Source organism: Canis lupus, chromosome 11, assembly GCF_011100685.1.
Source record: "Canis lupus familiaris isolate Mischka breed German Shepherd chromosome 11, alternate assembly UU_Cfam_GSD_1.0, whole genome shotgun sequence".
Classification (NCBI taxonomy): Eukaryota; Metazoa; Chordata; class Mammalia; order Carnivora; family Canidae; genus Canis; species Canis lupus.
The window spans coordinates 67,327,185-67,339,972 of NC_049232.1; the positions used below are offsets into that span (position 1 = coordinate 67,327,185).

General features: G+C 39.5%; 1 protein-coding gene across 1 annotated transcript in view; it reads left to right on the plus strand.

Annotated features, from left to right (window-relative positions):
- The window catches only part of HSDL2 (hydroxysteroid dehydrogenase like 2), a 61,757-nt gene that overhangs the window by 30,541 nt on the left and 18,428 nt on the right, over positions 1-12,788 (plus strand). Inside the window, 2 exon segments of the mRNA NM_001199130.1 lie at positions 5,869-6,063; positions 7,992-8,063. Of these exon segments, the coding sequence (NP_001186059.1) occupies positions 5,869-6,063; positions 7,992-8,063 (267 nt within the window).

Here is a 12,788-nt window from a genome sequence, read left to right on the forward strand (position 1 = left end):
CGGGATCGAGTCTCATGTTGGGCTCCCTGCATGGAGCCTGCTTCTCCCTCTGCCTGTGTCTCTGCCTCCCTCTCTGTGTCTCTCATGAATAAATAAATAAAATCTTTAAAAAAAAAAGTTTAATTTGACATCTGAATGGATGGTTTAGAAGATCATAGAGGAGGCAGAAACGCTAGCTAGGATATTGAGTTATTCATGACTGAGACAATGAAAATGGATTTGAGAGGGTGTCCAGGCCTCAGGCTGTTTGTGAGGCCTCTATTTAAAAAAGCATGTTTTCTCTTCCAAGGCTGTGTAGAGCAGCCCTCTCTATGCTTACTGGGACCAGAAATAATCTCCCAACATTATTCCCTTCATGGAAAAGGAGATTTAGGGATCCCTGGGTGGCGCAGCAGTTTGGCGCCTGTCGTTGGCCCAGGGTGGGATCCTGGAGACCCGGGATCGAATCCCATGTCGGGCTCCCGGTGCATGGAGCCTGCTTCTCCCTCTGCCTGTGTCTCTGCCTCTCTCTCTCTGTGTGTGACTATCATAAATAAATAAAAATTAAAAAAAAAAAGACTTCTTGCACTTAATGGAATGGACACAGTGTAACCTCTGTGTAACTATAATCAGAACAGTGCCCTAGTCCACTCTTTGTCCTTTCTGGCTTCATGTTCCTTCTGTACACTGGCCACATTTTCCCTTCTGGATTTAGAACTTCTCACCCCATTGAATTCAACACATCCAGAGGAGTCAGAGAACAGGCCTTAGTAGTTTAAATAACAGGAGGCTCTCAAGCCCCAGCTAGGTCAGCTTAAGAAGTATAAAAGTATAACTTTTAGGACTTTTGGGACGCCTAGGTGGCTCAGCAGTTGAGCATCTGCCTTCGGCTCAGGGCGTGATCCTGGAATTCTGGGATCTAGTCCCACATCGGGCTCCCTTTGGGGAGCCTGCTTCTCCCTCTGCCTATGTCTCTCTCTTCTCTCTGTGTCTCTTAGAGATTTTTTAAATCTTAAAAAAAAAGGTATTACTTGTTCTTTTTACAAGACTGACTTCATAGTTTGTGTCAAAATGGAGGGTGAGGTGGGGAGAAGGGAAGTGGGCTGCTATTCAAAATGCCTGCTGCCTCTTACCTCTTGAGTGGTCAGAATGAGTGTGATAGAAGAGGAAAGTACACTTTGAAATAGACCTCACATGGCCTAGGGTGAGGAGCCAGGGAATCCAGCTGTTGATCGCAGAACTGACAGCAGGGAGGAAGATTAAGAGAAGTATCAGAGGGATCCCTGGGTGGCTCAGCGGTTTGGTGCCTGCCTTTGGCCCGGGGAGCGATCCTGGGGTCCCGGGATCGAGTCCTGAGTCGGGCTCCCGGCATGGAGCCTGCTTCTCCCTCTGCCTGTGTCTCTGCCTCTCTCTCTCTCTGTGCCTATCATGAATAAATAAATAAATCTTTAAAAAAAAAGTATCAGAACAGCTGCAGTCCTCTGTCACCTGGACCACATTATAAATAGACGTGGGAACTCAGCTAACCAGGGAGGTCAGGACAATAAGATAATAGCTGGCCTCCATGGTGCTGGAAATCAAAACTAGTTTCCTGTTTTTTTAAGGGACTTGGTTACCAACTTGTTTAAATAGCAGTTTATATATATTTCATTGATCCTGAGATGCCCATGTTTTCACATTTTTACATCTTTGATAGCAGGATGCTCTTACTATTAATGACGTACTGTAGTTTAATTGCAGGTGTTCTTTTTTCTTAGCGGTACACTTTATGATCAATGATATCTTTGGTTCAGGAGTACACAAAGAATATGTGTATGCCTTTGGGGGCTGGCAGGTGTTAAAGAGGTGAGACAAGCTCTCTTTCCAGTGGAGGAGTCAAAGGCAATGCTGATGTTTTAAGTCTGCTATGTACTCTCTATGTTTATGTGAAAGAACATCTTTGGTCAATATTTTTTTTAAGGTTTTATTTATTTATTTGAGAAGAGATGGAGCATGAGGAGAGGCAGAAGAAGGAGAAGCAGACTCCTTGTTGAGCAGGAAGCCTGATGCAGGGCTCTATCCCAGGACCCTGGGATCATGACCTGAGCCAAAGGCAGATGCTTAACCAACTGAGCCACTCAGGTGCCCCTCTTTGGTTGATATTAAGGCTCTTGTTACTGTGTGTTTTGAGCAGCTTGCAATCAGGAGAATCAATTGGAAACTATTAGATACTTCTCCAATTATTTCTTAATAATAATTAAGTTCTAGGGTCATCTTTAGGATTCTTGTGATCCAAGGCATAACAGGTTTCATGAAAATTTTTGCTTATTTTCTTTTCAGAAATTTCATTTGATATATCCTACTGAGAACTTGCTTCTGTTACCAGTTTTAAAACTTATTAGGGCAGCCTACGACATTGCAAAATGTTTCTTGAAAATAACTCTGGCTTATTTCCTGATTTTTGAGCATCTCTGCCTTCTTTGGTATCTTCTGTAGAAAGATTACTGAAGTAAAGATAGGTTGTTTGGGAAAATCATTCATTGTTCTTAAGTTGTGTACATATTTGTACACATGAACATGCAGGAAACATGTATACATCCATGACATATTCTTAATTTAGAGTTTCTAAGAATTCTTATTCATATGGTCTACAGTGAGATTAGAGTATAAACATATGCATACAGTTATAAGATGCACTATATTGACATTTTTTTTTAATTTTTATTTATTTATGATAGTCACACAGAGAGAGAGAGAGAAGCAGAGACATAGGCAGAGGGAGAAGCAGGCTCCATGCACCGGGAGCCCGACATGGGATTCGATCCCAGGTCTCCAGGATCGCGCCCTGGGCCAAAGGCAGGCGCTAAACCGGTGCGCCACCCAGAGATCCCTATATTGACATTTTTTAAAGTTTATTTATTTTAAGTAACCTCTACATCCAATGTGGGGCTTAAACCCATGACCCAGAGCCCAAGAGTCCCATGCTATCCTGGCCAGGCACTTATATTGAATTTTTTTTTAATTGAAATATTTTTAGAAAAATTCTACAGTTAGGGTGCCTGGGTGACTCAGTTGGTTACGTGTCTGACTCTTGATTTCAGCTTGGGTCATGATCTCAGGGTCCGGAGATCAGACCCTGTGTTGGGCTCCGCATTCAGCATGGAGCCTCCTTGGGATTCTCTCTTCCTCTCCTTCCATCCTTCCCCACTGCCTGCATGCTCATTTCTTCGCGGTCTCTCGAAAAGAAAAAAAAATTCTGCAGTTTATGGGAGTGAGATAACTGAAGTCTAAGAATGTTGGTTAATATTGATCATATGACCCTTTAGATTCATGGTGGTTAAGATCCTGGCTCTGAAGTCAAGCTGTTAGGTGTTTGAATTTTAGCTCCTGTAACCTTGGACAGGTTACTTAACTCCTCTGTGTGAGTGCTCTCCTTTGTAAAACAGGAATAATAACAGTACCTACCTCATAGAATTCATTTGGATAACTAATATAGCATATGTAGCAGCATGCCTAGCATAAGATGCACTTGATAAATATTAGCAGCCATTTTTTTTTAATTTTTATTTATTTATGATAGTCACACACAGAGAGAGAGAGAGAGAGAGAGAGGCAGAGACACAGGTAGAGGGAGAAGCAGGCTCCATGCACCGGGAGCCCGACGTGGGATTCGATCCCGGGTCTCCGGGATCGCACCCTGGGCCAAAGGCAGGCGCCAAACCACTGCGCCACCCAGGGATCCCTAGCAGCCATTTTTTATTGATAAAGTATCACATTAAGAGAGAGACCAGAGCTCTTGAACTATTGGTTAAATAAAAAATTTCTTCCTAGTAAAGGAACTATAGTTAAAAGGTAGGGACTAATTTTCTAACTCGGTGCTTTTAGGATATTCCCCAAGTTAACTGTGCTGTCTTTGAAGTAGGGATGTGTGCTAGAATGTGATCACCATGAAGGTAGGAGCTTTTGTCTGTTCTATCAACTCATTTGTCCCCAATCCCTGCAATAGTGCCTGACTCCATCACTATATGTTGAATAAATGAAAGGAGATCAGTGGCTATAAAAGCTATAAACTTCATCTTGTGGACTGAATTATGTAAATTATTCCATTACGTAATGATTTAAAATGATGGTTTAACAGTGGTATGGAGAGAACTTTTAAATTAATAGAAACTGTGAACTCCTGAGTGGCTCAGTGGTTGAACATTTGCCTTGGGCTCAGGGCGTGATCCCAGGGTCCTGGAATCAAGTCCCACATGAGGCTTCCCTGCAGGGAGCCTGCTTCTCCCTCTGCCTGTGTCTCTGCCTCTTTCTCTGTATCTCTCATGAGCAAATAAAATCTTTAAAAAATTACTAGAAACTGAAACCTAAGGTACATTTAAACAAGCTGATTTCATTGTTTGAAATATAAGCTAAAATATATTTAAGTAAATTGAGATAAGTTACTGTTCACAATTTTGAGTATGTATAATTAATAGTGTACTTTGAAGGGTAGAATTTCAAGTTACCTCATAAAAAAAACATAGAATTTAAAAATTGCACCTAAAACAAGGGGGCACCTGGGTGGCTCAGTTGGTTAAGCAGAGTCTGCCTTCAACTTAGGTCATGATCGCTGGGTCCTGGGATCAAGTACTACATTAGGCTCCTTGCTCAGCAGGAAGTCTGCTTCTCCCTCTGCCCCTCCCCCTCCCCCCTGCTTATGCTTACTTGCTCTCTCAAATAAATAAAGTCTTTAAAAAAAGTTATATGCACCTAAAACAGTAAATATATGCACATATTAATAGTAATTATCTCTGAGTAGGGGGATTATAGATAATTTTTAAATACTTCCTTTGCTTCTCGTTATTTTCTGGTATTTCCTGTATTAAAGTAGTACCTGATGGGCAGCCCTGGTGGCGCAGTGGTTTAGCGCCGCCTTCGGCCCAGGGCATGATCCTGGAGACCCGGGATCGAGTCCCACATCAGGCTCCCTGCATGGAGCCTGCCTCTCTCTCTGCCTGTGTCTCTATGATAAATAAATAAAATCTTTAAATAAATAAATAAATAAAATAAAGTAGTACCTGAGCTTAAAAGGGACCACAAAAAAAATCCAGCTAGTATTTATTGAGTGCTTATGATGCATTTGTCATTGCTTTAGCCACTAGGCATACAGTGATGAACAAGAAAAACAAAGACTCTATATTCTTTTTTTAAATAATTTTTTAGTTTTTAATTTAAAAAAAATTTTAAAGATATTATTTGAGAGAGAATGTGAGAGAGAACACAAATAAGGAGGAAGGGCAGAGGGAGAGGCAGAAGCAGAAGTAGACTCCCCGATGAGCAGGGAGCCTGACTCAGGGCTCGATCTCAGGAACCAGAGATCATGACCTGAGCTGAAGGCAGACACTTAACCGACTGAGCCACCCAGGTGCCCCTAGGAAAAAAAAAAAATTATTAGTTTTTTATTTAAATCAAAGCCTCTATATTCTAATAGAGGGGTGAGACAATAAACTTAGGAAATGAGCTCTATATTTAGAGACAGGAAACCGAGGCCCATAGAGGTTCAAGTGACTTGCCAAAAACCACAACATAGTTGGCCTAACAGTCCTGCTCACCTGACTGACTTCTTGGTGCTTTTTCTGTTATACCTTCTTGGCTTTCTTAACATTCAAGAATCAAATGCAAATTCTAGAGCATTCTAAATCCGAAGTCTAATTGAATTTTGCTGTGAGTCTCACAAAGGCGTTTTGTTTTATGAGGCAGTGTTGTGTAGAGTAAGGATTGTGTGTTTTCTACCCACTTATGTCAGCAGAAAATCCCTTAAGCTCTCTGGACCTTGTTTTCATCACCTGTGAAATAAAGAGATCAGCTGTCTTGTTACTTACACAGTCCTGTTATTTGATTTGGAGTTCTGTATGTGTGTTCTCTCTGCAGCCATCCACACCGCTGCTATGGATATGCTGGGAGGATCTGGTATTGAAAGCCAGTGTAGAAAAGTTGAGATCATTGCCGATGCTGCCTATTCCATTTTTAAAAGGCCAAAAAGTTTTACTGGAAACTTTATTATTGATGAAAATATCTTAAGAGAAGAAGGAATAAAAAATTTTGACATCTATGCAATTAAACCAGGTAATGCTTACAGTTTCTAAAAGTAGTGATGTATTTTTCTACATTGCCTTCAAGAAACACTTACCTGTTTTGTATGCACGTTTGTGTGATTACAAAACTACTATGTTCTTTTAAAAGCCAACCTCCTAATGAAGGGGAAGACCATACTAACTTCAAAAAGAAAGGAAAAATAGAAGTGAATTGAGAGCTTTTTAAGTAATGTACAGATACAGAAGGCACATCAGCTAATAGCCATTTCCAGATCTTGAAACTGAAACTGAAAATTGGTTTTTAATGTTGGTCTTAAAATCACAAAGTAAAGACTTTATTCAAAGATGTGGTAATAAGTGATACGAGAGTGAGTCTCCTATGAAAACTTTTTAGGAATATGGACTCTTTCAAATATTTTTCTCTTTAGGGCAGTCTCTTAAGAGCAGCTAGCTTACTGGATGGTGAAGATGAGTGAACAGTCTGCCCTTTGTACAGTCTGCCCTATGATTTGAGAAGTTCTCAGTAGGCCCCCTTGTTCAAAAATCATTCTTCCTCTCTGAAATTGAAGGTGATGATGGTGATAATGAGATCTTTATGTATAAAACATAATCTGTATTAAATGAGACAATATAGCTGTGAGAGATATTTATTTGTGCTGAAGTGTATTTTAAATATTATTCATTAGGTTGCACTTCCGCATATTTATATTTGTGTCCCCCCGTATGTCTCTTCAGTTTAACTGAATTAGATTAAATAGCTCTTTATGGTTTTACAAAGCAGTTGTATGGGGTTTTGTTTTGTTTTTACATTTTATTTATTCACGAGAGACACAGAGAGGCAGAGACATAAGCGGTGGGAGAAGCAGGTTCCCTGCGGGGAGCCTGATGTGGGGACTTGATCCCAGGACCCGGGGATCATGACCTGAGCCAAAGGCAGACAGTCAACCACTGAGCCACCCAGGTGTCCCACAAAGCAATTTAATATACATTATCTATTTGCTCTTCACAGCAATCCTGTGAGGGAAGCAGTATTTTTAGGGATTAAGAGCATGGAGTTTGAGAGAAGATGACCTAGGTTCAGATTCTAGTTCAGCTGCTCACTAGCTGTGTGACTTCAGGCATGTCACCCACTTTCTCTGAGCTTCACTTTCCTTATTCGTCAAGTTAAGGGAATAACAACTTCCACACAGGATGTTTGTAAGAAAAAAATGCAGTAATGTGTATAATGTGCTTGGCACAGTGCCTGGCATATGATACAATCACAGTATCCAGCAGTTAATATTTACAGTAGAAAAACAGGCCCAAAGAAATTAATCTTTGCCTTGGAGCAGTCATCTAATAAGGGACAGAACTTAAACCAGATCCAGGTCTTCTGGGTTCTGGTACAATGTAATTACTACTTTAGGTTTTAAAGACACAGTGTCATTGTGCACAAAGTCTTAAATTTAAGGTTAAAAATCCTATCAAGTGTTGAGAACTTAAGATGGGTATTTTGATAAATGTTAGGATATAACAAAGACCAGTGCATTCCTGCAGTTTTTTTAATATTCTGAGAGGGACAGAGATGGGAAACAAGTCCTTCTCAATGAGGAACCCCCTTCTCCCAGGGGGCCAGGTGAGTCCGGGGCACTCTGGAGAGATGTAGGACAAAAGGGTTGGATAGAATGGATGGTGAGAAGGGGGCACAGCCTCCTGGGAGAGCAGTTGTGAGGCACAACATAATTTGGTTGGATCTTAGAGATGAAATTTGCCATAGTAAAGGAGGATAACTTGGTTATGGGAAAAGTATTTTAGCTTTGTCAAGTAGTTTGACGGTTCTCATGGGAGTCTTTTCCATTGCACTAGGATGATCATTACAATAAAAACATACAATGTTCACTAAACAGGTGTTAAAATCTTAATATATTGGAGTTGTCATAGTAACCTGATTTTTTTTTTTTTTTTTTGGTCAATTTCCAGGCCATCCCTTGTTACCAGATTTCTTCTTAGATGAACACCCAGATATAATTATCAAGAAAGCGGAATCACGTGGTAGGTATAGACCATATTTTATGTAGGAAAATAAAGATGCTAACTATTTTATTTCTTTCAGAATATTTTTATTTTATTTTATTTATTTATTAATAGAAAGAGAGAGAGAGGCAGAGACACAGGCAGAGGGAGAAGCAGGCTCCATGCAGGGAGCCTGATGTGGGATTCGATCCTGGGTCTCCAGGATCATGCCCTGGACTGAAGGCAGCGCTAAACCACTGAGCTACCCGGGCTGCCCATCTTTCAGAATATTAAATTGGACATTCTTGCCTTATGCTTTTAAGCTATTTTGTAATTTAAACTAGACAAGTAGTAATATATGGTCTTTGTTAATTCAAGCAAAGATTATATTTTCCTTCTACGAGTAAGAAGTTCTTAATACATTCTTTTCATTTGTTTTTTTTAAAAAAGTCTAAAAAGAAAACAAACCCTTTTAAAGGCTTTAGTTCTTTTTCTTGGCACTGTCTTTAGGTATTTCATGTTGATGTGTTATTTTATTTTGAAGAAAAATGTGTCGATCAAAGTACACCAAATATTCTCAGAGTTCATGCTGTATGACTACTTTATGGAAGAAATTAACTTCAGAGGAGGTTTTGGTTTTACCTTATTTTGTTTTTGTAATTTAGGAACAATAGCTTCCTTTAATTGGTCCAGAGTTTACATTTTAGTCCTTGTGTTCTGACTTTATGCCACTAGCTTACTGAAAGATGTCAGAAGACACACTTTAACAAATAGCCATGAGAAGTTCTCTCATGATTTATTAACAAGAATCGCTTCTCCTGGGCTCTTACCTTATTTTTATCTTCTAGACATGGTGACTCTCCTAAGTGATCACAGATTCTTTAGATGGCTACAAGGAAATTTAAGAACAAATTTCCTGTATACTTCTGTAGCAAATTTATAGAACCTTATACCGCAGTGCATTTCAGTGCCAACCTTTTTTCTGGCTTCCTCTTTTCTATCTTTATCTTTTCTTTGTCCACATTTTTGGAGATAGTTTAAAAAACTACTTAAAAATGGCAACTTTGGGGATCCCTGGGTGGCTCAACGGTTTGGCACCTGCCTTCGGCCCAGGGCGTTATCCTGGAGTCCCGGGAACGAGTCCCACATTGGGCTCCCTGCATGGAGCCAGCTTCTCCCTCTGCTTATGTCTCTGCTTCTCTGTCTTTCATGAAGAAATAAAAATCTTTTTTTTTCTAAAGGCAACTTTTCTATCTAACTTTTCTATAAAAAACTTGAAAAATATACAGCTTATGAAAGTCTAAAAGAGTCTAGACTTCAGGGTAGGTAGGCAAGAGCAAAATGCTGGTGTTTTTTTTTTTTGTTTTTTTTTTTGGCTTATCACCCTGATAATGGATCTGCACTCATTTAGATTCCAAATTTAAATTAATAAGAACTACTTATTGATCACATATATTCATTTTGTTTTTCAACAGATATTTATTGAACACTACTATGTTTCAAACACTATGCTAAGTCCTTTGCATTCACTATCTCATTGAACACTTATGAGCCTACAAGGCAAGTATTATCTTCGTTTTACATCCAAAATCATGCATGTGGCAGAACCAGGATTTAATTTGTAGTTTCTGGTTGCAAAGCCCATAGCCATAAACAGTAAACTCAAATTGCTTTTCTAACTCCCAAATACTTAATGTCCTTTAAATTAGCATATTTCCCTGCAGTAATCCAATTTATTAATTTATGATGAAGAGTTGCCATCTCATGGACTAAGTGTGTAGTTGGTATAACAGCCCATTCTCTCCCTTGGGTCATAATGACATAGGGAACAGAATTATAATCAGAAGGTTGTTTCATGACTGTAGAATCAGAATGAGAGAGGTTAGATAAGTAAAATATAAGATACACTTCTATTGAAATTTGCTGTTTGTTAGCATCAAATTTTGATAGAAGCAATTTTGCTTGTGGAATCAGAATATATCAGGTGTATAGACTGCATTCCATATATCCATCTCCGCATGAGGGATGCCCTCATCCTTGAGGTCACAATACTCCCATTCCCTTGGCTAAAGCTTCTCTTCCCCATATGCTGCTGGACAGAGCATTTGCTGCTGTAGCTCTTTTCTCTATTCTTCCTTGTTCATGCAATTCTATTCAGTAGTTTTTTAGGTACATTAATATATTCACATAGGTAATCATCCAGTATATCTGGCCTGGAATCTAACATCTCTTTCAGGTGATGTTTTTTTTTTAGTCCATATCCACATCCACTGTATGTTGACTTCACACTTTCTCTCTCATTGTGTAATCCCTCCGTCATCAACTGGGGGAATGGCTCACCTTTCAGGTTAATAATCCTATTAACATTTGATTGTACCTTTTCTGGTTATTTGTGCTGTGTATGTTTGTTTTATATAATGTATTTGTAGCTTATGAAGTATATTGTAAACTATGCACATAATTTTAAATGTGTGTCTTTTCTCATATTAAAAACAGTACTATCATTTCTTCATTGATCTCCTCTCCTCCCTGCTCCACCTCATTGCAACACAGGGAGCCCAGGGAGTCCTGTTTGTTCAGTTTATTGTTGTTTTTCTTTATAGTTTTAACTGCTTCTGTTCCAGTTATTTTGGATTCTCCCCAGAAACACTTACTCTTAGCCTAGCTGTCCTTCTCCTTTCCTTTGTATTTGTCACCACCTTTTATTGTTTCTATCTTATTGTTCTTTCCTTCTGCATCCTGGGAGACCTTTCCAAGTTTGTACTGTATATCGCTGATAAGACTTTTGACGGGGTGCCTGCCTGGCTCATTGAGTAAAATGTACAACTCTTGATCTTGAGGTTATGAATTGAAGCCCACGTTGGGTATGGAGTCTACATTGAAAAAAAAAAAAAAAGATCGTTGACACTTTTCATCTCGTCCCTATGGCCTATAGTGTTTCTTTTATTTTTGCTGTCGTACTTTTTGTTTCTCATGTGCTCTATTTCCTTTTTCATTTTTTTCCATTATCTTTTCATCCCAGCCAGTTATATATGACTTTGTGCCCCTGTCTCATAGAGTTTTCATGTGGAGGAATTCTTGTGGATTTCATAGTGAATTATTTTTAAAGATGGATTTTTTTTTTCTCTTCAATGGTACACTGTTTTTCATAGGCATCAGGTTATCATCCCCCCCCCCCCCCCCCCCCCCCCCCCGTTAAATCATTTCCAGATTGGGAGCTATCTCAAGAGCTAGTACAATCAAATGACAGAGGTGCATGGATTGCTTTTGGCTCCACTCCCTGTCCATCTGGTGGAATTCTCTTCCAAAGCTGTAGCTTCTGTTGTAGTACCTGTTAGGCATATAGCTGGTGCCAGTGTGCAGGATTGACATGGGACTTTCTTTTACCTCCTACTGTTTCCTGCATGCCCTGCTCCCAAGGTTCTTCCTCTCCCCATTTTTATCAGTAACCCTTTGGGACTTGTACTTCCTAGGATGAATTACTACAAGGCTCCCCCTACTGTCTGCTCCTCTGATATTTGGGAACTACAAGCTTTGAAATTGGATTTGAAAGATGGAGGTGGGGACACCTGAGTGGCTCAGTGGTTGAGCGTCTGTCTTTGGCTCAGGTGTGATCCCGGGACCTGGGACCCGGTCCCACATGGGGCTCCCTGCAGGGAGCATGCTTCTCCCTCTGCCTGTGTCTCTGCCTCTCTCTCTATCTCTCATGAATAAATAAATAAAATCTTTAAAAAAAAAAAAGAAGAAAGATGGAGGCGTTCTTAAAAGGCCGCATTATAGAACAGCTAGTCTTCTAGCTGATACAAGCTCAGAGTCTGGTCCAGAGGTTTAAAAATATGGAAAGCTATCTTCTTTGTTTAGGTGAGCAGAGCAATTCTTTCTCTGAGCTCTTTCATGAAGCAAAGCACAGGCAGTCCTATGTTCTTAGGCTGATTCTGTCTACTTTAGAGTTACTGAACATTTCTTCCTAGATTCTGACAGTAGATTGTAAGTCTAAGTGATATTTAGTATTTTGTTCACATGTTCATATTTAAGTGTAAAGTTAGGAGAGGGTATGACAGCGACTGCTTTTTTTTTTTTTTGGTTACTGAAATGCTCTTTCTCATTAAAGCTTACATATTTGTAGTCTATTGACTGTACCTTTCAAGAAAATTACTTTTTTTTAAAGATTTTATTTATTTATTCATGAGAAACACAGAGAGATAGGCAGAGACATGGGCAGAGGGAGAAGCAGGCTCCTTGCAGGGAGCCTGATGCAAGACTAGATCCCCAGACCCTGGGATCAAACCCTGAGCCAAAGGCAGACACTCAACTGCTGAGCCACCCAGGTGTCCCACTACTGACTTGTTTTGTTTTTGTTTTTGTTTTTGTTTTTGGTCTCCTGTAGTTTTATTCTCTTGTGCAAAGTCATTATGCCATGTCTTAATATTCCCAATGATAAATTATGCAATTTACATAAAAGAAACCTTACACTGAAGTTTTTGCTGCAATCTCTTTGGCACCACAGGCTCCTGGGGGACTTACTGATAACCTTTTAAAAAGTTTACTGAGTATAGTTGACACAGAATATTACATTAGTTTTAGGTGTACACATGGTGATTTGACACCTCTATACATTATGCTATGTTCACCACGAGTAGCTACCACGTGTCATCATACAGTGTTATTACAATACCACTGACTATATTCCCTATGTCATAACTTTTATTTTTTTCTTTATGTTGTACCTTTTATCCCTGTGACTTAATCATTCCATAACTGAAA